Consider the following 24,455-nt stretch of genomic DNA (forward strand, 5'->3'; position numbering starts at 1 on the left):
TGGGAAAATATAGAATGAGCAAATGATGTTTTCTGCAGGAATTGAAATAATGGTGAAGTCAGAGAGGACTGAATGAGTAATAATTTCACATTCAAAAGCACTGCTAAGTCAAATTCTTTCATTTACCAACTTCTAAAAACATGATCTTGATTTCATAGATTGTGATGTTACTCTGTAGTGTTTTCTTTTTCCTTTTGCTTTCAATGTTCAGCTTCCCTCACTGTAAGAGGAAGAATCTTTTCATACCATCATGAGTTGAATTGCCTTTTATGTTAATAAGGGTACCTAAAATTCTGTATTTCTATAGCTCTGTGATTGGTTAAGTCAGTGCATTAGATTGTTTGAAAAATCATGTTTATCTGTAGTTTCTCGTAAAAGCAAATGGAAAAAGCCTTATTAAACAAATTTCTCACAAGTAATAACAAACAAAAAAACCCCTTAAAAATAAGAAAACCCTAAATGTACTGTCTGTTGTCATAATCTACTTGAGTCTTGTGTTTTCACTCAAGTGTCCAGTATTTTTCCCAAGTATGCTCAGGCTGCTCTGCAGGAGAGTTTTTCTGTTCTGTGGAAGAGATTCATAATGACTCAGCTTAGCTTTAGGAAGGGCTCTGATAGATACCCTTTTACAGTACAGCTGGTAGCTCTGCAATGTAAATGTGATTAAAAGAACTGTGTAAAGCATCTTACATATATATGCTCACAAAGTACAGATGATAGTTTAAAAATTCCACACTTGATTTATGATCACACAATAGTCAATGAAAGTGAGAAATGGGTGACTGGCTAACACAGTGTACATACCATTCTCAGCCACTGGGGATCAGTAAAATACCACTCATGGTCTCAAGCCTTCTTACTAAGAGATGCTTAATAGTTGCTTGTCTTTGTCCTGTTCTAGATTGTTGGAACCCTGACCCACACTCACGACCTTCCTTTGCCAGTATCCTAGGCCATCTCACCGCTATAGAAGAGTCTGGTTTCTTTGAAATGCCCAAAGATTCCTTCCATTCCCTTCAGGAAGACTGGAAACAAGAGATCCAAGAGATGTTTGATCAGCTCAGAGCCAAAGAAAAGGTAAGTAGAGAAAAACATTCCTTGCTTGTGTTCTTCTGTTTGTTAGAATACTTCCTATTCAGGGATCATCTTTTAGGGCATCTCAAAATTAATTTTGCATGTGCTTTACTTCAGCCTATTGTAAGTCCCTGAGTAAATAGGAATTATGATGCATGCTGGGACAGATTCATAAGTAAAACAAATGTCTGCATCTTTAGCTGCTCCTCTAGTGTTGTAGTAAGCATAGTGTCCATTATTTCCTATGCAAATTCCTATGTCGAATTATCTTTGTTTAATATATCTGGTAATTATTTCACTGCCAACGTCGTAACTGAGAAGCCCAGCAATAATTTTTAACGTAAAAAATCAGAGAGAGCTTCAGACTATACACTCCAGCAAACATCTCTTCTTTATTTCTTCAGGCTTGTGTCTTTAAGGCTGTGGGTAGAGCCAAAGGGGATAAAATAAAATAACCATGAGTACTACCAAGGGAATAATCCAACAACTGTTGTAATTAAAATTCGCCTGGCAAACAGCAGGGAATGAAGATCCTAGCATAAATATGTGACCATCAGTTAAGTGAAAAGAATTGGAGCCTTATTCTTCAAGCATACTGCCAGCAAGAAAGCGGTTTGCTACATCTTTCTTAAGGTCCTTACAGACATTACAGATGTTGGTATGAAGTACTGCAGTCATTCACTGAAGTAATAGTTTTTTGAGTTGACTGCCTCTCACATAAAAGTAAATTCACAATAAACAGCCAACTTGATTTTGGCTCAGAAGTTGGGTTTAGAAGACAGAGAAAGAGAGAGGACATCTTGTGAACAGAGATATGTCCTACAGTGGTTCATAAAACATTTTCTGTGCATGTACTATAGCAGCTTTTGGAGGAAAAAAAGGGAAGCTGATAGGCATTACCCTGCTGCACTGTGTGATTTGTTGGCATAAGTTTGTTGGAACAGGTCTTGAAAACCAGAAGCTTCAACAGAGAACAGTAGTTGTAGACTGCTGTTGCATTTTGAGCACTGTGTTTCTCCATAGCAACAAGGAAAGAAAGTTTGATATCCTATTCATCTCATGAGTATAGTGAACCAAACCTCTGTGGTAATGGTACAGATAACAATGACATTATTAAAAATAACAAAAATGGATCTGATCAGACGGAATTCAATTTGAACTCTTCAATTTTTACCTTCTGTGGTGGAATTAGGCATTTGGAGGTAGTTACTGTGAGTGCTGAGTTCTTTTGTCCTTTTGGTAAGAGGAGTGAAGTGAGAAGAACTGAAGATTTTGAGATCTCACACACAATTTCATTTTTTTGTTGACAAAATGAATTGTAGAAGACTTTGAATTATGCTTTTTTATGCCTGAGAATCAACCACATTTGGTGAAAACTGATGGGAAATGACCTCTTTGTGATATTTTTTTTAAATTGATTTTTATGTTGGAGTTGGGTTTTGTGCTATTTTCTGATGCATGAGTTGGCAAGGTTATTTTTAAACAATCAATTCTGAAGTTAATAAATACCTTTACTGAATGGGAAAACAAGGATTAATTTTTTTCAATGTATGGATGATAAATCTTGCAAAATGGGTTCCCATGCATGTGGTAATCTCCAGAGGCTCTTGAAAATGTGTGTGTCAGCATTTTTTCTCATGACACTGTATTTAGGATTCAGTGCCTTTTCATAGAATCACAGAGTGGTTGAAGTTGGCAGGGATCTCAGGAGTCACCTACTCCAACCCCTGCTTGACCAGGACCACCCAGAGCAGGTTGCCCAGGCCCATGTACTGGTGGCTTTTGAGATCTCCAAGGAAGAAGATTCTTCAGCTTCTCTGGGCAGCCTGTGCCAGCGCTCCATCACTCACACAGTATGAAAGGGCTTCCTAATGTTCGTACAGCCTTCTGTGTTTGTGCCCACTGCTGCTTGTCTTATCTCTGAACACCACTGAGAACAATCTGGTACTGTTGTTTTGCATCCTCCCCTTGGGTATTTGTACATATTGGTAAGAAACACCAGAGCCTTCTCTTCCCTGGGCTGAGCAGTCCCAGCTCTCTCAGCCTTTCCTCATAGGAGAGATGCTTCAGTTCTTTCACCATTTCAGTAGCCCTTCACTGGCCTCTCTCCTGTATGGCCATGTCCCTGATCTATTAAGGGGATGAAGTACTTCAGATGTGGCCTTGCGAGTGCTGAGTAAAAAGTTTTTCTTAAAAATAATAATAATAATAATAATAATGTATTGTCCATATGTTAGTACTGATTTGAAGAGCCTTGAATGGCAATCACAGAAGTTCTTAAACATTGCTTTCAGTTTATTGATATTCAGCTGAGTCTTTGAACAGTGGCATTAGCTGTGCTGTGGACACAGGTCAGTGCTGCTGTACCTTCAGAATAGGTATTGTTAGCCTTAACCCACAGGTCATGAGGTAGCTGTTCTTCTTTCTCCTTTCTGATCCCCTTGCAGGAGCTTCGCACGTGGGAAGAAGAGCTGACTCGTGCTGCTGTTGAACAGAAGAACCATGAGGAGTTGCTCCGAAGGCGGGAACAGGAGCTGGCAGAACGTGAGATTGACATTCTGGAAAGGGAGCTCAACATCATCATCCACCAGCTGTGTCAGGAGAAGCCTCGTGTAAAGAAACGCATGGGGAAGTTCAAGAAGAGTCGGCTCAAGTTGAAAGATGGCAATAATATCAGCCTGCCTTCAGGTTGGTGAGACAAACAGTGTCAGGCGAGATGGGAGGAGCAGGTGAAAACCCGTAGCTTTGGTGTCTCCTTTGTGCTCATACTTGCACATTTGAAATTATTAGATTTACTTTGGGAAGAACATACCTTTGGCATCTAGGAACTAAACTTGATGTTTTTGTGGCTAGCATTCCTCAAAGGGATCAGGTCAAATTATAAAGACAGAGGTGGAATTGTGATGTTACGCATTTGTTAGTGTATACGATTCATAGTAAAAATGTTGCAATTTAATACAGTAGTGCTCAAAATAATCATTTTAATAAAGGATAGCGTTCTGTTTGTTTTAAGCAAATGTTCCTGCTCTGGGAATATTTTACATAATGCTGCAGCTGAAACCATAAGCTATCAGATTTCTTGAGGCAAGAATCAAAAAATTATCAGAAATGTGTTGAAAGCTTTGACACTGTAGCACTACGCAACAAGTGACTTCTAATGTAACCCTGAATAAACCTTAAACACTGACAATCTGTCTGAGAAGTCACTTAGTGCTAACAAAGGAAAACATGTCTTTGTCCTGAAGTAACTACATATGGAATGGTTAGCAATTAGCTGTAAAACATTTTCTATGTGAACCCTGAAAATTTCCCATGTTACAAGTTACCATCAACAGTTATTTCTTTTCTTTTCTTGTATTAAAAAAGAATTTTAACTGTTTTTCTGCTTTTGTATTGTTTTTTTTTTTCTTTTGGTAACAGATTTCCAGCATAAGTTCACTGTGCAGGCTTCTCCAACAATGGATAAAAGGAAGAGCTTGATCAGTAGCTGCTCCAGCCCTCCTGCAAGTCCTACCATTATTCCCAGACTCAGGGCCATACAGTGTAAGGAGCTCAATGTAGTATTGAATTTGGGAAATGTGCAGTCTGTCAGCGTGGTAAGATGCCAAGATTCCATATCTAGGACAGGACTGTAAAAAGAAATGTTCCTAAAATGTTGGCTTTGTGCCCTGCATGTATGAATTTAGAGAAAAACAGTGTTTTGACAACTGGCTGGGAGGGTGGTGAGTTTGGTATTATTTGGAGTCTGAGCCGTACCTGTGCTCTTGAAAGATTGCTGCTTGATTGTACAGAGAACATACTCTTTGGGTTCATAGGCTGATGTTTAGAATATTAGTTTGTAGAGTAGATTTGTGAAACGTTATTGAAGTGGATTAAGTTACTAATGGGGAGAAAGAGAACCAAGGGTGCTTATCATTAAAATGATGTTCCCCTAATAACTCAGAATTAGGGAAGTAAGTGTGTATTAGAAGTATGAAAGGAATGTTAATGTATAGGGTTTGTATTGGATATCACAATTCTTGTATTTCTGATATCGAACTAATTCTTCTGAAGGAGAAAGCGGTACTAAACTAAAGCCTATCTGTAGCCATTTTGAAGGGATCTATTTGTTAGATCAGTGTTGATGCTTGATGAGAATTTTGGGAAATAACTCCGAATGAACATTTTCATTCTAGCATTCTTTTGGCTTGTGTTCTTTACATTGCCTTGAGACCCACATGCGTACCTGATTGGCTTTTTTCCCATTTTCCACTCTTTTTCCCACTCGTGAAGTGACTCCTGCTGAAAGCAGTAAAACATGGGGACGAAACTCAGTCCTTCCAAAGGAGGAAGGAGAGGAGGAAGAGAAGAGAGGCCAGAAGAAAAAAGGACGCACCTGGGGACCAAGCTCACTTTGTCACAAGGAGCTAGGTTCAGGAGAGGACGGGTAAGAGGAGGGAGCCTGGCATTAGATTGATGTCCATGTTCTGAAACTGGTTATGAACTGTTTTCCAGGAGATCTGCCTGTCCTATTGCAAGTGCTTTTCTGCTTACATATTTGCTGTACCAAAGGCTTTAAAAATTCTAAACAGATCAGAGAACTGTTGCGTTCGTTCCCATGCTAGAGGTCCAACCCTGACCTGATGCTTTTCCTATCTGCTATTACCTTACTTTTATTTTGAGCAGAACTTCTCCTTAGCTGCGGGAAAGTATTTCTGTAGCATTTTTTTCAGGCTTAAATTTGTTGTTTCTTATTACAGTTGAAAATAGTTATTTTATAATTCTCAACTATATTCTCTCAGCCTTTTACATGTTATTGTTTAAAAAGCGTCTGACAGAGCCAGGTAAATATCTTCTTTTCCAGCTTTTGAAAAGTATACATGTACCTTGAGTGAATTTTAGCAGGTTTTGAGTGATTTTTAGCAGAGATGCAAGTTGCACCTGGCCCTTTTCTGTAGATTCTTGTTTTGTGACTTCATTTTCTTTTCTTTCGCTTAAAACATGGACATATTTTAACAATCTAAGACTTGAGAGGTTTAAATACCTGTTGCTTTTTAGTGGAATCTGAAACTACTTCCGCTGCTAAATTGATAGTTTGACTTGAACTGTATTTTTTGTCAGGGAAAATAAGGTTAATGATTATAATTTAATATTATGTGTTGGAATGTGAAACTCCTGGCAATTAGATGTTTATATACTGTGTCACCACTATGATACTGTGCAGGAAGGCCTAGATCAGAGTATTCAGTGGCACTAAGCTGAATTCATCATCCAAGGTAGTCTTAGCACATTTTAACAGGGCAATGTGTGGGAAGCTACTTCAGCTTGCTGTTCTATAGATGAAGTATTGCATTTTTCAGAATTCAAACTGATGTCCTATTTTACAGCCATTGATTTTTATTTTTTTAAAAAGGGAGATGGCTGGAGCTGATAGAAGAATACTTCTGCCTTGAAATAATGCTTAGAATTTTGGAAATAAGCCTCTTTTTCTGATGATTTTTTTTGTTTTCTGTTGTTTTTTTGTTTTTCCTGTTCCTTCTTGTATGGTCTGAAAAACTGAGTTGCTTTTGAGCACAGACTCCTGAAAAATAGTTACTTGTTAACTGATTGCTCTTAGTAAGATGACAGTGTTTTGCAGAGTACTTGAAATGTGATAGTATTGCTGAGAGCACATTGTGGTTAACATAAATGAACTGCTTCTCACTGAGATCATAGAGTCGCAGAATCATGTGAGTTGGAAGGGACCCTTAGAGGCCATCTAGCCCAACTCCCTTGCGATGAACAGGGACACGTACAGCAAGATCAGGGTGCTCAGAGCTCTGTCTAGCCTGACCTGGAATGTCTCCAAGAATGGGGCATCCACCACCTCTCTGGGCAACCTGTGCCAGTGCTTCACAGCCTGTATTTTAAAGAACTTCTTCCTTACATCCAATCTAAATTTCTCCTCTTTTAGTTTGAAACCATTTCCCCTTGTCTAGCAGTAGACCCTGCTAAAGAGTCTGTTGCCTTCTTTCTTATGGCCTGTCTGTTAGATACCAAAAAGATCATGTCAGACTGCAGATTTAAATAGAATAGGACTGCAGTAAAAATTAGTGCCTCAGATGATAGAGTACTTGCTTTTTTCAGGTTTTTTTGTGTCTAATTCTAATTTGGGAGGATAGGGGGATAAAATTTTAGGTTGAAGTGAAGAGCTGGAGTTAGCACAGAAAAGTCCAGTTTAAGCTTACCCCGTGACACTATCTGGGTAGCAGCAGTGCTGCTATTCCACCTGCTCATACAGCTCTGTGGCCGAGCCAACATGAATCTCCATCTTTTTCATCACTTTCCATGTGTTTTCCATAGGATATTATCAGATTTTTATGCCAGAATTGCATTATAGGAATTGCTATGAAAATCTCTAGTGTGAGTAAACCTACCTATAATTAAGTTAATCCTGAAGAGATTACTTGTTATTCAGCTTTCTGCATTTATCTTTGAGCATAAGAAATACACGCAGCAGTAGAAGGTTGCTATGCTGAGTTACTGAGACTGGATAAAGCTTTATGCTGGAATAGTATTGTGAAAACTCAGTTGTGATCTTACAGTGTATTCTCAGGAATATCCTCTGCACAGATCTTCAGAGTCTCCTGGTAGCGTTGCTTATAATTTGGGGGAGAGGAGGAGCGAAAACAAAGGGCAAAAATATGGATTTTATAACTTAGAAAGAAATCTAGCAAGTCACAATTATTCTGGTAGCTATTTGTATTTCTGTTCAGATTAAACTATGCTATGTCAGTAAAAGCAGGTCTGTCTGGTTTTGGCAAGGGAAGATTTTTTTCTGAGAAGTCAAGAAGTTATTGCGCCCTCCTGTATAATAAGAGGCACTTTCCAAGGCTGTACGTACTTGACTACAAAGTAAAGGCTAAACTGAAGATCACTGCTGCCTATCACTTATGACTTTGCCCAGAGAGGATAGTGTTTTCATAGACCCAAAGAAGTCTCCTTCAGTGGTTGTAAACACACAATGCAGGTAGACACACTCTTTTAGACATGATCACTCTATTATCGTTCATTTTCACTCACCAGCTTTCTCTTAATGTGTCTGCTTTACGGTGTTTATCCTAACTGTGTATGTTGTATATGTGGATAATGTAGACACAACGTGCATTCTCTGCTGCATTTCATTTCATAGCTGAGTGTAGTGTGGAGGGAATAAATTGGGCTTATGTTGTAAAATCATGTGGTTGTCTTTCTTGACAAATAGGGTTCAGCACTGTGCTGTCTGGGTTCAAGTTCATAGCAGGGTACTGTGTATGCCAGAATGATTAAGGATGGGAAAATGAAGAACTCTGAAGATAGATGGGAACTGTACAAGATTATTTCAGTGTGATCTGAAACTATTCCTGAATGTTGGGAATAGAAAGAACATTTGAAAAGTCATGTCTATAGATTGGTCTTCAACCTACTGAGCAAGTACTGAATCAAGCTCAGACCTTGTGACTTTGCTATAAAAATATAGCCAGTCTGGTAACAGGCAGGATGTACCAGTTAGGTTGAGAACAGAGGGAAAAATACATACCAAGGCAAAATAAAAAAATAAATATTCTTACCATCTTGATATAATATGACCTTGAAATCCTGCCATGGAAGTAATCTTACAAATGCAGAGTGATTCTAGTGAAAAATGAGAATGAGAGAGATTTGATTACAATCCTTCCCTTGGAAAAAAGGGAGGATATGAGCATATGTAAGCTGTCTTCTCAAAGAACAAGTTGATCACATTGCTGGAAGAAGTCTCTTCAATTCTTCCAATAACAGGTAGATGCTATGGTATGTCCAGTTGAGGTCATTCAGACCATCCATAGATATTGTCTCCTTTCATTCAGTCTTCTGAGTGCTTTTAAGCTTTTCACCAACACTGATGTGTTTAATGTTGGAGTTCATAGAAGGATGCCACACAGCTATCAGTTCAGAGCCTACTGATGACTGAAAAATCTAGTTGGCTTGTTGAGGTGCAGCTTACTGCTGTTGTTGCTGATATTGTGAAAGTGGTGCAGGATACATATAGGATGATGGCAATGAATATCTATTAACAGGGACTACTAATAAGCTTAGGTGCAAAGCAAGGTGCCTTTAAACTCAGGTGACTTTGATATAGGGATTTATTTCGTTTTGTTTTTATTTTTTATATTTTTGGTCTGTAACTAAAAGAATAACATGAATTATGGTGTTTAATTACTCATCTTTCCATAATCTGTAGTTTATGCTTGTAACTTCTTGTACTTCAACACAATATTTTCTTTAGAGGAGTATAATATGTTCTTATAATATAGAAGCATGGCTCTGTTGTTATAAGGACTTTAACATACTGTATTCCCAGTGAGTGATTTTTGATTTTTCCCTGTTTACTTGTAGTTCACATGGAAATGTTTTTAGAGATATCTTTCTCCTCCTCCGACTGAGTGCTTTATTTTGTACTTGCCATGGCATGTTTGCTTTAGTTTTAAAAGAAACTGTCTCATCTAATTTCTGTCACAGTGCTTTGTATTACTCTGCGTTCATAGGTATTGTTTATCATCAGATCTTTTGACTGGTACATTGGTACAAATGAGGGAAGTGTTGTAAAATGTCTTGCTAGCACAGGATCTTAAATCTGTGTAATTAAGGTGGATTAATGCATACCTTAAATAGAGCAATAGAGAATATAGAAAGGAGGAATTAGTTTCTTGTCAGCACTCTACATCTTATTCTTTCTATTATTTCAGTCTGAAAGCTTTGGTAGAAGGATACAAACAGTGGTCATCCAGTGCACCAAACCTAGGGAAGATCCAGAGAACTGCGCCTGCTTTTCCAGGATTCACCAGCTTAGCAGAGATGGGTAAAGGATTTACCTGGACTTTATATTCTCTTGTTTGGTATTCCGCGTTGATATTGTGCTTCCATTCACATTTGAATGAACTTTTCCTTGTCTTCAACTTTCAGCAATGCTTTCATTTTGATGGTGTCTGCTTTTACTTTATTCTTAGTGAAATAACTACCTTCATATTTTGGATTATTTTTTGTTTATTCTTATAAGCTAGCAAGCTTCTCCTAAGCTCTTATTTTCATGCTACCTTTGAACTCCTTTCCTGTTAATATTTAGATGAGCAGTGTGGTTACACCTTTACTTGCAAGGAAAGATCCTTATCATTTTCCTACCTTTTCACTCATCGCTCCCATACATAGAAACTTGGGAGGTAACTGGAGCATAGATTACTTCTAATATGCTGTTTCCTTAATGGATCCTGAAAAAATCAACATGTCAGTAACTGCATTGGTGGTGTTTCCAGACGCTTGTCTCAACCTATCTGTTTTGGGGTCAATAGCTTGTGAGCATTTGGCAGCTGGTGGACAGTTGCATCTTCTGAGAAGAAGCTTAACTCTTGTGTATATTTTTAAGACAGTGAAATTAGCCAAAGTCTTGCATCCATGCAAAGTACTCTTTTTTCATTTGCTTTCCAGATGATGAAGACAGTGAATGTCTTAATGGGGAGGGCAAAGTGCACCCTTCACCTGGGCACAACCAGTCATACCTCTGCATCCCGTTTCAGAAGAATGATGACTGGGATGGTCCTTCTAGTGATGCCAATGATGAGTCCACTCCTGTGAACTCTGCTACGAGCACCCCACAGCTGACACCCACCAACAGCCTCAAACGTAGTGGCTCCCACCACAAGCGGTGTGAGGTTGCCTTGCTTGGCTGTGGAGCGGTTCTGGCTGCTGCAGGCTTGGGGTTCGATCTGCTAGAAGCAGGGAAGTGTCAGCTACTGATTGAAGAGGAGCCAGAGCCACCCAAGGAAGAGAAGAAAAAACGTGACAGCATTTTCCAGCGAGCTGGACGCCCACGCAGGAGCACTAGTCCTCCTTCTCGAAAAATCTTCAAGAAAGATGAGCCCATGTTGTTCCTTGGCGAGCCATCCACATCCCTCACCCTTCTTTCCCTGTCTTCCATTTCCGAATGTAATTCCACCCGATCCCTGCTGCGCTCAGACAGTGATGAGATTGTGGTATATGAAATGCCTGTCAGCCCTGTGACAGTCAAGGCTCCCTTGCCAGCCATTAATAACCCACTAGTTAATGTCCAGATTGAGAGATTCAAACAAGACCCCAACCAGTCCCTCACTCCCACACATGTGACGGTCTCTTCCCATACCCAGCAAGGCGGGCACAGGCGCACACCTTCTGATGGGGCCATCAAAGGGACTGGACTAGTTGTCAATGGGTGCCCAACCAGTGGATGCCCTTCCAGTAGCTGTTTAACTGGAGCACTGGGAGCAGGTAGGTTTTCAGCCATCTTCCTTTTCTTCTTCAGAAGAAGGGCCCAAACAGTATAGATACTTGTTAGGAAGTAAACACATTGCATATACAGCATCCGTTGCCAGCCCACAGGCAGGGCTCATGGATATTGTCTTCACAAAAATAATGACTGGAATAATACAGTAACAGTCTCTATTCCATCACCTATACACCAAGGAACTTTCTGCATCATGTTGTGAGGCAGAGCATGTTATTGTATCAAGGTACAAATACTATTCATTTTTAGTAGTTTCTCAGAATTCCATCTCTATTGCCTTTATACACTTGTTTGTATTGCTGTTACAACTTCAAAGCAAATTATAATCTTTAAGACAGCGAAGACTGGATCTCTAAAGCAGTGTGGGGCCTCTGCTGCTTTTACTCTTATTCCTTCACAAGCCAGAGGGATTTTCCTGGGTAGGTAATGTTCTCATTGTTACAGTCTTTAGGAGTGGCTGTGACTAGATAACTTAATGCTTTCCCTATCTTTTTTTCCCCGTGTAACTCACAGGAAAAAAGGGACTAGAATATGAAAACTAAGTCTGATTTAATTAGACTAAACAAAACGTGAGGTTGTCTGTTGAATGGAAGTCTGCATTAAGATGCGGGTTAATACTCATTAAAATGTTCACGCAAAGTTATGTTCTGTTTTAAAAACAACCAAACAGGAACAACAGAATATGTCTACATTAGATTTTGTTAAATGGCTCTTCTAGGGAGTTGGTCTAACTCACTGCAAACAGGTGTCACACATCCTGCTCTGCAAGTGTCTCCCCGATCCATTCAAGCTGTTAATGGATAATGTACCTTCAAAAGGATTTGGAGAGTTCTTACCTCTGATAGGAAGTCAAATCCATGCTGTGCAGTCTGAGAATGAAGAAAACAAATCAGAGAATGAACAAAATACTCTGCCTATGCAAGGCAAGTGAATCAGGTGTTTCACAATGTGTTGAGAACGATATAGGAATAAAGAAACCAGTTATTCTCTTCAGTCTTGAAGATATGGAGATTGTAGGTTCTGAATGGAGGCTTTCTGCTTTGAAAATGTTTTCACAGTGTACATACAATAAGATTTGTCGGAACCTTTTAGAAGTGACATCTAACATGTTTCCCTCTTCTTTCACATTCTCTGTTTTGGATAGGTGTATTAAAAACACCTAGTCCAAGTAGAGATCCAAATGAGGTCCCTCGCCTGCCAGATCCCAACCTTGTTTTTCCTCCAACCCCGAGACGATGGAATGCACAGCAGGACCCCACGCTGGAAAGACCCAAGACACTGGAGTTCCTGCCTCGGCCTCGGCCCGCAGCCAGCCGGCAGCGGCTTGATCCCTGGTGGTTTGTATCACCCAGCAATGCCAAGGGTGAATCTTCTGCCAACAGTTCAAGTACTGACACTCCAAGTAACCTGGACTCTTGTTTTGCTAGTAGCAGCAGCACTGTAGAAGAGAGACCTGGACTTCCTGCACTGCTTCCTTTCCAGGGGAGTCATCCTGTAGAGGAGCGGACACTGTTGGACATAGATGCTGAGGGACAGAGCCAAGACAGCACCATTCCGCTATGCAGAAGTGAACTTAACACACACAAAGCTACAGCATATGAACTCAAGCAAGAATTCTGGTCTTAGTATGAAATTCACTTGGGACAGTAAGCCCCTCTAAATTCAGCTCTACTTTTTGCACTGAGAATGCACTTTGAAGACAGATGAGATAGATGCTATGGAGATTGTATGGTGCTGCCTCTGCTGAAGATGTTGTTCAACTGCCTGATTGTTGTCTGCAGTTGGGTGTAATTTGGCAACTCAAAGCTGCTGACTTTGCTGTGGGGTTTTTCTGTAGTCTTCCCTGTCACCTTACTGCAGTTTGTATCTGCAGTAAGCTAAAATTATCATATCAAAGTCTTTGTTACTGACCTTGTAGGATTTGGCACTTGCAGTAAGTATCTATCCTGGTACTCATCAGTATTTTCAAAACTCAAATGCTGTAATACGGCAGATGCCAGTATTTATTTTTCCCCAAAATTCCAGGAAAGAAACAAGTAAATATCTGGAGACTACCTTCTCTGAAATGTGTAATTAGATAGGCCTGGAAATTGTGGTGCCCCCACTGAAGGAGCAGAAGTAGCGGTCTTACACTTGCTTGCCCTGTTTTGTTCATGTCCTAGTGTAAGGTGGAACAGATTGCTGAGAGAGGCCATGGCATCTCCATTGGTGGAGGTCTTGGAAAGAGACTGGATGGTTGGGAATGAGTAGGTGTAGTTGGTCCTGGCTTCAAGGCAGAGGGTGAGTGGACTTCAAGATCTCTTGAGGTCCCTCTCAGCCCTATTTTTTCATGACTTTTTGCTTTCAAAATAGAATGGGGGTGTTATGACTACTTACTTCAGCCTGTTTTTTTTTTTGTTTGTTTGTTTCTAGCTGTGGTTCCATTAGCCTCTTTTTTTTTTCTCCCTCTGTATCACAGGCTCATAGTTGAGTTGCCTCAGCTTTGGGAGGGAAATGGACAGGAACTCTTTAAAGGTGTGTGTTGGCTTGCAGAAGTAAGTTCTGTCCCATCGTTCTTTCTTCTTCCTGTTTTTCTGCCTTTCTCATGCTTTTTAGGAGTGGCCCTGTAAACCCAAGATGGTTCCTGTGCATGCTGCTACTTGTTCAAGGCTCTTTTGAAATTGAGACTTGTGTTGTTAGTAGTTGGATTGTGCAAATAGGAATCAGAACATCTGGATTCTGTCTTCTTTAGTCACTGACTCACTGTGTGACCTTGGGCAAATAATGTAACCTCTCCGTGCCTGAATTTCCCCATCTGTAAATAACAGGGATAATACCTACCTCACAAGGGGGGGGTGGGACCTATGTAGTATGTTCAAAGTTCTTTGAGATCTTTGCGTGGAAGGCAGCATAGGCATGTAAAACATTTGTTCAAATTCGTAGAAGCTCTTACCTGGCCAAGGAAGACCAGGTAAGAAGACCTCCTGTCTTGAAGGAGGAAGTCACACAACTAATGTGTGCATATGCTCAGTTTTCTTCAGAGACTGCAAGTGTGTCTGCGCCCCCAGCGAGTCTGTGTTATTGGGTTTAATGAGAGCTTCATTTGTTCCCAGTTTTGGCATTATAAATAAGGGATGTGGCCTTTTTATGTGTGTGTGTTAGGGTAGTCTGCTTTATTGCAGGGTACAGCTTACCTGTTCACTCTTCTTGTACAGATCTCTGCTCATTTTGCTAATCTACTTACCATTTGGGTGCAAATAACTGATTTGGCAGCGCTGCCAGTGCTGCCTTCCTGTCAGGGAAGCCAGTCCTGTTGTGAAGGCACTGTAGATGAATACTTTCTTGCAGCAGCACAGAGGACGTGAGCGTTCAGATGTTTATAACCTTAATGTTAAAAACCAGCATGTGTGGGGAAATACTCTCCTTAGTAATCTTAATTCAGTATGAGGGCTAAAAGCATCGTGTTGCTGTTGGTCAAGTGTACCTTCTTAGCAAGCGTGTTACCATCGAGGAAAGTCATGTACTTTTTGTTCATCACGTTCCACAGAATTTGTTTAATGGCTGAATTTCTTTTTGCTGCCTACTCCACTGAACTCTCCAGAGTTAGCCTTAATGATGCTACACTAGCTGCTAAAGCTGGATAGACTGTTGACTGTGTAGACAAGGTACTCTGGTGTGTGGCAAAGAAACTTAAAAAAGAAAATATGATGTTTCTGGCACTTTTGTTAAAGATAAACCTTTAGCATTTTTTATTTCTTATTCATTCATCCTTTTGTTTTCCATTTCTAAAACCTCAATGTGTGGTTTTTGTTCACACAATTCCTTTGTGATCCAGGAACTTCAAAAACAAACACCAGCAAAAAGCACCGCACGGGAAGCCCGATCAGAAGTTGTGTGAAGAGAACGCAAAGCAAGGCATTAAAACCATCTAGTTTTCAGTCTCCCTTACCCTTTTTGAAAGTCTGAGACAAAACTGGATCAGCTGTTCTTTCTATGCAAGAAGCGTTATTCCAAAGTTATGGGAAGCAGCATCTGCTCTGCAAAGACATAATCTAGAACTGCTCTTTTGCGTAGGAAAGTTAATGAAGTGTCAGAATCCCTTCTCTCTCGCTTTTAGATAACCACTTGGTGAAGGTGATGGGCAGCTAACCGTAGGAGGATTTTGTGCCGAGGGCATCTGCCCTATCACCAAATGGACAGTAAAGGAACTGCATGACACCGGTGACAAAGAGTCATGGATCCAGATCAGGGTTTCCGGCTTAGGTATTCTCTATTACAAAGTTGCTAGAAAGACAGGGTAGGAACACTGTTTTCTAAATGCTCCTTAGATGCAATTATCTTAATTGAATCTAGCGTGTGAGATAAAACAATGTAGACCCTGAGCATCAACCCCTAAATAAGCTTTCCAGTTTGGAGCTCTGTGACTTACCTGAGGGTACTGAGCAAGAGGAATCTGTTGTAAAACAAAGCCGTTTGCTTTAGCAAGTGGTGGGATATTTTTTGACAGGCAGAGGGCTCTCAAGGCTAAGAGTTGTCATGCATTTTACTGTATGCATCCTGAAAGCTGTTGCCACTGGTGCCTTGAGGCACAGGGGCCATCTGAATGTTAAAGCTAGCTCATAACCTTTTCATTTATCCATCTATCCTGTACTGGTTTGATTGCTCTCCTGCCTCAATCTGTTTTCTTCTCCTTCCCAGCTGTAGGTGGTGAGGTGCCCCAAATCCCCAAAAGAGCTTCACTCTAGTCCACTATATACCAAGAAAATCTGAGCTAGTCAGAAAGCTCACATACCTTTTTTTATCTCCTGGCTTTCATTTACTGGTCAGTGAGACAAAAATTGCATTGTTACATTGAAACGCCTGCTAGCAAAGTTCTTGAAGAAAATGGTGAAAATCCTGCTCTAAAAGTAAAGGTGTTTTTTCCTTAAATATCTGAGTAAGTTGCACTTTCTGCTGAGAAAAAGATAACATGAGAGCACAAATTTACTTAGCAGTTTAAAACAATGATAAAAGAATGGAGTAAAACGTATTTGTGTCATTATAGAGCTCACAAAGGAGAAATAACCTCACTACTCTTAGTATCAGTTACAAAATGTCGTTGCTGTGAAATAAATTTTTCAGATTTGGAAATACATGTTTTCTTTTAAATACGTGACTGGCAATATAGATACCACTAATTCATGTAACTGATTTAGGAATTTAGAATATGTTTGCCAGCTCTTGAAAATCCGCTATCTAGCAGTCTGCCTGTTTCTCCTGTAAAATTGAGGGGAAAGCACAGACTTAGCAACAGTACAAAAAAAAAAAAAATTACTTTTTTTTTTAAGTAAATTTCTACTGGTTTCACAGAAATTGAATGTGGGACAGGTAGAGAGAAGAAAGCTTTTGTGTCAAAACTAAAGTGATAATGGTTATGGATTCTTTGTAATATTGTTGCTTCCTATGGACTGCACAATGCTCTGTTTCACCATCAAGTAGATCTTATCTCCCTTGAGTCTTTTCTGAGGTGCAGATGTAACTTTTTATAGGTGCCCTTTTTCCTTCAGATTATTACTGCAGAGGATTGTTATTCAGTGTGGGGCAGGAAACCTCAATGAAAATATTCTTTTTGTAATGGTTTTCTAACAAAATGAGTATTTTCAAAGTAAAATTTTCATTAGTGATGTGGAAAGACCTGTTTGGGTTTGGTATGTTTTTATGATGTATTTTTCTGTACCTCTAGGAATGGGAGTAGTTGCCTTCCTCTTCATAGCATGCTGTTATCTTAAGACTTATGGACAATGCTGCGTAGAGATGTTACTGGATGAAACTGGATACCTCTCATTCTGCTGAAGGTGAGGCAGTAATTGTTAAGTAAAGAGAGGTCTTTGCCATTTGGAGTGCTTTATTAAATAGCATATGACAGGAAACCTCCTAACTTGAACCACCACCTCTCTTTTATCTAACTTTTATTTGAACTTAATTTCTATGGAATGAACATGGGATCTGAAGACCCATTAGATGTATGGAACCAAACCTAATTACTGTGTCCTGGAATTCAATGTTGGCTTGTTACCTTTGTAAGTAACTCTAAGCTAGTATTAATGTTTATTTCTTTGGGTTTTTTAAAACTTTTCTTCTTGGAAAAATATGCTTATTACTTTCTAATGTTTTCTGTGTGTTTTGGAAATGTTCTTGAAAGCTCTCTATCAGCTCTATGGAAAATAGGAAGGCTTATCTTGCACAGTGATATAGATCCTTCTTTTAACATGAAACAAGGGAATGTTTAGAAATGAAAATTTCTGATCCCTTTTGCTACAGGATAGTTGTTTTCCTTTGCTTCTATACTTAAAACTTGCTTAAGGCTATAATTTGGGTAAAACTGGATGCTAACACTGACAGGAGAGGCACATGTTAAAATATATATTTGCAAACGAGCAATAAATACAGCATGTGCACAAACAAAACCGAAACATACTCATGCTGTCACAGAGGATAACTTTGACTTCATAAATACTTTGGTTCATTATATAATTAAGGTATCTTTAAGACAGAATGCCTTCCTATGTTTTTCTTTATAGCTTACTTTGGTAAGATTAGAATAAGGTGCTTGGCACAGGCTCTGGTCTTGCATTTAGCTGGATGGAATGGATTTTTAACCAAATGCTTATGTTTTGTATTTTCATATCTAGTCTGTGGCTTAGACTTTCCTATTTCTTCTGGTTAGCAAGCAAGTCTTAAGAAAAACTTGTTTCTTCAGCTCTGCTTTCACAGTTTCACAAAGCAGTACCAAAATGCATTTATGGCTTACTTTGCTACTCCCATCTTATTACATACACTGGTAGAATGCTACATGCTATAGTTATAACGTTCATTTGCTTTTGTTTTTTCTCATGCTCAGCTTTTTTAAGCAGTATTACCATTGGTCAGAGACAAATACAGCTTCTGAAATCACCAATGTCAGCTTTATTTTTGTATGTTAAGAACAGTCATTCCCAACCTCAGAAGAATGTGCTTGATTATAAGGTCATTTCCCACTGGTGACTGGGTGGTGGGTCTCACATAGCTAACAGAATTCTTATTGTCCCTCTATAACAAGAATCTCCTTTTTTTTCCTCAGTAGAAAACACTTCATCAGTGTCATGTACAAGAACTCTTTCACCTCTTTCTGTACATGAGTAATAGAATCTTTTTTTCTTTGTTTCCAAATGACAAGGAGCATCATTTTACCTACTGAGTGTGGCTACTTGTGCTGGTCTTTTTAAGTCTGTGAATTACATCTGTGCATTTTAGGTGCATCTTCTATTGCTAGGTGCCTTCTATTTTATGTGCATCTTTGCTAGGGCCTTAGGTTGTTTTCTGGAAGGAACTCTTGGTTGTAGCTTTCAGTACTGTAGTTTTCTTCATTGTACATCAGGCCAAACACCAGTGATACAAACATTTAATGTCCTTCAATTTGCTGACTTGCATATACCCTTGTGGAAACAAGTGTGCTATTGCTAACTCTCCTTATCTTTCCATTAGAATTCTAAATACGTGATTCCATGGCTGTCTCTATCCCATCCTTGTCAGTTATTTGTTCTTGTTGCCATAGTATTTTGGGGCCCAAGACAGAAACCAACATTACTTTATCTGTACTTTGACCTAAAACATTTTCAAGGCAGAGGCATAAAACATAAGTGGGGGAAGTGAAAGTAGAGGTTGGCAGAAAATAACCAATGCAAGGGTGACATTTTCTATCTTAATGTAGTCAACAGCAGTCAGAGGACAGAGGATTCTAGCTGCTTGGTAATCTATTGGCATCATAGTTAAATTGAGTCCTAAAGAAGGATTTGAGGATTGTGTAGTGACTTTGTTTCTGGTTGATTTGTTTTCTTTTACCCTGAGCTACCTCATTTATACAGACAGAATGGAAATAAAGGATAAGTTATAAGAATTGCTCTAGATAAACAGTTGAGGCTAGAGTGGTGAGAGCACCAAGGAAAGCACTTGTTTGGCATTTTGACATTCAAATTCCTTATGGAAAAATAAAACCAGGTGTTCAGTTCCATAAATTAAGGTTATACTTTTATTATGTAACTCAAAAATAAACAATAACAAGGCACAAAGTATATTTCCGGATGGTTTTTGACCTGTGGAAGAGCTGAGTTTCCAATCTAAAAGGTGATAATTTCATATTGGTCACTGCTGCTTTTAAAGGTGAAAGTATGTTTTTTGAGAACATATTTTTTTCTAAATAATTTCATGTACTCTTTAAGTGAGCCTATATGCAATCTTGTTTTCCTCATATTTACTGTAGTTGTCCTAATATCATAGAGTCAGAGAATTCTTAGAGTTGGAAGAGACTCTGAAGTCCATCTAGTCCAAATCCCCTGAAATGAACAGGGACATCCACAGCTAGATCAGGTTGCGTGCGGAATATATATGATCCTAATGCAGTTCTTATATCTGAATGCTAATGATGTGCAGATTGTCAACTATAGCTAATACTAAGAAACTATGACACATTTTTAGTGTGTAACATACTGGATTTTTCTGCTCAGGTTGAAGCAGGCTACTGTTAGGTCTGTAGCTGATGGGGTCAGATGGATGTGCATCTAGCAAGTGCGGACCCAGAACAAATCTGCAGGAGGAATGCCAAAGTTGCATTTGCTTAGAGAAGGATATTTGAAAGATGATAATGCTGGGGAAAAATGTCCCTTCATTATTCAGAAGTAATTCTTTAGGATCTTGTCCATGCTTGAATTTTAGCTTACGTGCAGTGAGAGCTCATGGTTTTTAATTAATAAAAAAAAAAAAAATCACTGAAGCCCAAGCATAAGACCAAGATAAAGTGTTTACGTTATTGAGGAGTGATTGACACTGTCTTCTTGTCCTACCCTGATTATTCCAATGTAGCATTTTCTCAAGAATAGATGCTGAGTAAAATTATCCTTCTTGTCTTGAAGCAGAAGAAGAGGTGTGTGAGTCTGAGAAAGAAGAATCATTGTTATAGCCATGTCGTAATGCATTTCCTTATCACCCTCTCAGCAGCAGAGGTTATAGTGGAGCAGGAAGTCATACCAGTGTTTTTCCAGGCTTCATTGGTAAGAATGCTGCTAACATGAGATTTCAGTATATAAGCAAGTTCTTTGGGAAGCCTTGTATTTAGCTTCTTGTTATTGAGTTTCAAAACAAATGTGTCCTCTGATTATTATCTGGCATTGCTCAATTGCACACTTATCTTCTTGAGTTTAACTACAGTTGGAGAAGAGCTGAACTCTTTCCTTGAGTTCTTGTGGATGTGGCTACTTTCTGGCTTTGGGGGTAACATAAGGTGATGTTTTCTCCTGGTCCCAGTTTGCGTCGCAAAATGAGTTGTCTCTCCTGATTAATTGTCCAGATATTCACAGTAGGCTTTTATTTCTGCCTTACGCGCTTTAGTGAGTGGCTCTTAAAATGTCATCATGGTTAGCATTTGTGTCTGAATAGGGCAGCTAATACCTCTGAGCTGATTTTTCACGCTGCATCTCAAGCAGATGTTATTGCATTAGTTCTGCCATTGCTCTGTTTTCAAGGTTATGTTGGCAACCATAACATCCAGAAATCCTAGACTATAAAGAATAAAGCAGTAGAAAAAAATAAGAAAACATACCAATGCTTACCAATTGATCAGCTGAGTTTTGCCAGTGGTTTTTTCAGAGAGTAAAAAACATTCTTGTGCAGTGTAGGTCTCTGAGAGACAGCTAAATTCTAAGTGGGGAATGTACCTGTATCTGCTTAATGTCAACAGGCACCAGTGCCTCTCATATTTGGCAGTTTTTATATAAAACCATGTAAAGCCAAAAACATCTAGTAGTAAAAGTTTATATGTAGGGTACTGTCTTTTAACTAGGAGGGGAAGAGGCCTCAGTTCAAGAAAGCATACTTAAACATCACCGAAACCAATGGAATGTATCTGTGGGGCTAAATGCTCAAAACCTCAAGTCAACAAAGCTATTTTGATCTGATCTGGGGGGTTGTCTTGTAGAGATTAATGGTGAAGTACCAGTCTCCGTATTTTGTCAGAGGAAGTTCCTTCACAAGCCTTTGGGCAAATGCAGGCTCGATTTGCTCTGACTTGTGTGGCCTTTCCATGCCTGCATTTGCCATCCTGTTTCATCGCTAGTTCTTACCATAAACAGGGAAAGCTTTGAGAATATTTTCTGATACAGGAGAGCTCGATAACTTCTGCACTAGCAGATTGCTGGCTTCAGGGGGGGCAGTAAATGGTGTTTGGAGGTTGTGTGTACAAATTTTGATTTAACCTGAGGTGTTTTCTCAGGTTTTTTCGTTTTAGAAATGCATCCTTCCAGGTTAGTGTACAGATCTGACAGATTTGGAAGTGATCAGGGTCTACTGTTATTGCTAGGGTTCTTGGATTCTTGCTTGTCAGCTGTTCGCCCAGCACTTTGTGCTGGTATATATGGCTTCTTTGTCATAAATTCAGAACAAACTGGAAATATTGGAGATATTTTGCTTGACTTCAGTTGAGAGGCTTATATGGAGTGGGGAGGGGCAGTAGTGGTAGAAAAATCAGGGAAACTACCTGTGATTTTAACAGTGTCTCTTCTGTGGCTTTGAAAGTCTGAATTTCACAGCCAGAGAATGTATTCCCTCCCTCTTTTTATAAGCTACATCTTTCTTTTTGCCTTATTAATTGTGGATCTGTTCCTGCTTCTGTTTAAAGCCAGTTGCAAAAAAACAGTGACCTGAATTTCCTAGGTACAGTGTTGTCAAATCTGAAGAACCAGGTGAGTAGATGACTCTCGTGTAAGATCGTACGCCCATGTCCATTCTTTTGAGGTATGGGCTAGTTCCTGCTTCTGTTGAAATCCCTGTGTGGATAGTGTTAGGTACTTTGTAAGGAGCTCCAAACTCTGCAGGACTGGGATTCATCTGATGACTTCAGTATTTCAGTCCATTTTTGGAGACCTCTGTATGTCTTCTGTTCATGGTGTTCAAAAGTCTGCTACTATGGACGTAGCACCTGAAGGGGTGTTTTGTCCAAAGAACCTGCGTTGAAGCGGTTGCATTAGCAAATGGTAATGTACCCCAGAGTTGAGTAAAATAACAGAGGCCACCAAGGTTTTTCTTGTTTGTGTGATGAAATGTTGTCAAATGAAGTGATTTGTTGGAGCCTTCCTTTAACCTCTGTACAGCAGTAAGCTTAGGGGAAAATAAGATTGCATTATTTTTTAAACAGCTTTATTTGTGACCTGGCTTTGTTGCCTCTGACCCTCTTGGGCTTAAATAGTTAAATTATATTAATGTCCAGTTTGTTTCACTGTAGGTAACACATCAACTGAATACTCTTGTGCATAATCTACTGTATCTTTCCTCTGTTCTGTGTCAATGTATTATGTGTATTTGGATTACAGTTCTTTTTTATTGTATTAAATTATTTTATGTTATAGAACAATATTTAAGCAAAGCAAAGAGCTAATGAAAGTTGTTGGCGTTTTGGGATTTTTTTTTCCTCTTTGCTTTTTTTTGGATGTACTGTAAATTGTAAACCAAGGATGCCAAGCAGGCTTGGTTCAATGGCTAAAATTATTGTATTACAGTGTAATGCTGATCTAGGCCTTGTCTCAACACTAGAGCACACAGACTTGAATAAAACTGTTATAAAAGTGATTGTCTTTAGGTCCTGAGTTCTTAGCTTTGTGCTTTAGATAATTTGAACAGATGTTTAGAGCAGCGGTATCGTTACCTTGCTCTTCCCAGTGCCATAACAGGTTTCTTTGCTTTGTTAGTCATCTTGGTTCTGATAACTGTTCCAGTCCTGGGCTCTCCGTAGAGCTTTGAAATCTGTGCTAAATCCACACAGTCTGATATCAGTCTTGGCATACAGTATCTGTGCTAACGTCTAGCTCTGAACGGGTTATTTAATTGCTTTTATTAAGGTTAATATTTCTGTTCTGTTAGCTTAAGATTTTTCTGCTCTTTATTTAGTATCCCAGCCAGATGATGAATCTGAATGCCTAGATCTGTAGCAAATGCAGTAACACATTTTGTGCATGATGACATTTAGCAGATGGTTTAGATTCAGTTCTGCTGCTATGCCTTTGTCCTTGCCACCTTATTAAGATACTATTGCTTGAACCACTTTTCAAACTCTGTTTCACATGCTGCCAGATTGAAAGATGACATGGTTTTGATGTGTGTGTGTTCGAGTCCTGGCTTATGACTTTGCTGTTGTATGACATCATTATTTATATAGGTCACTCTGAAAGTAATGCCTCCTATTTATTTCCATGGAAGCTACAACAAGATGCAAAGAGCATAATAACACTATTTGGTAGAGCAAATTCTCAGCTACAAAACAATGTTTTTCAACATAGTCACCAGCATTGCATTTTTGCTAGCAATGGACAAGAGCCTGCATGCCTCACTCATATTTAAAAAAAAAAAAAAAAAGTCTGCACCAGTGGAGGTTACCACTGCCACCACTACTTAAATGCATCACTCACTACCTTACTGTGCTCACATCCACTGCTTGTTCTCAATAAACATTCAGCAAACATTCATGAATGAGTGTTAGTGGGGGCAATTTTTTCTGCTGGGAGGAATTCATTGACACACCTTTGTTTCATATGCCCTTCCATGTCAGATGCCATTTTGTCACACTGCCTCTCTGCTGCCATCACAGCACAGCAACAAAATGTAATGGAGTCTTGGTGGGAAGGTTCAGCCTTTACTGCCATACCACCTGCCATACCTCTGAGTTCATGGGTCAATGTAATACAGTAGGAGGCATTACTTTCGGAGCAGCCCTTATAATTTCATCTTTTTAAGGAAGAACTGTGTGCTACAAGTTTCATAATTTCCTTTGAGAAATGACTTTTCTCTATTCACCTTCCTTCCAAATTTTGAATGCCTCGGACTAAAGCAATTTCTACCTCCTGTAATACTTTGTACAATATGGTTCTATTGTAAAAGAATCTGGTGCTCTAGCTGGATTTGTTCGCCTGTCACAACTATGAGGTTACCATAATGTTCAGGCTGTCCTTGTCAGGAACAAAAATCTGGATGCGTTATGGCAGATAAGTTTCTGCTTGTGAATACAGCTCCTGTAGAAAATGACAGGAACACAAAGCGCTGCATGAGAACG

At 39.3% G+C, this 24,455-nt stretch overlaps 1 protein-coding gene across 6 annotated transcripts in view; it reads left to right on the forward strand.

The window, feature by feature from the left end:
* Window positions 1-22,978, forward strand: part of MAP3K9 (mitogen-activated protein kinase kinase kinase 9) — a 54,090-nt gene extending 31,112 nt beyond the window's left edge. For 2 of the 6 annotated variants that reach the window (XM_015287580.4, XM_040702033.2), the window contains 7 exons: window positions 902-1,077; window positions 3,522-3,762; window positions 4,495-4,617; window positions 5,347-5,500; window positions 9,798-9,910; window positions 10,534-11,349; window positions 12,510-22,978. In XM_015287580.4, coding sequence (XP_015143066.3) covers window positions 902-1,077; window positions 3,522-3,762; window positions 4,495-4,617; window positions 5,347-5,500; window positions 9,798-9,910; window positions 10,534-11,349; window positions 12,510-12,991 — 2,105 coding nt within the window. In that variant the 3' untranslated portion in view covers window positions 12,992-22,978. The remainder of the gene's footprint in view (window positions 1-901; window positions 1,078-3,521; window positions 3,763-4,494; window positions 4,618-5,346; window positions 5,501-9,797; window positions 9,911-10,533; window positions 11,350-12,509) is intronic. The other 4 variants (XR_005860549.2, XR_001466745.4, XR_005860548.2 and 1 more) reach the window with 4 other exon arrangements.
* Window positions 22,979-24,455: the final 1,477 nt, after the last annotated feature.

This window comes from Gallus gallus, chromosome 5 (genome assembly GCF_016699485.2).
Source record: "Gallus gallus isolate bGalGal1 chromosome 5, bGalGal1.mat.broiler.GRCg7b, whole genome shotgun sequence".
Taxonomy (NCBI): Eukaryota; Metazoa; Chordata; class Aves; order Galliformes; family Phasianidae; genus Gallus; species Gallus gallus.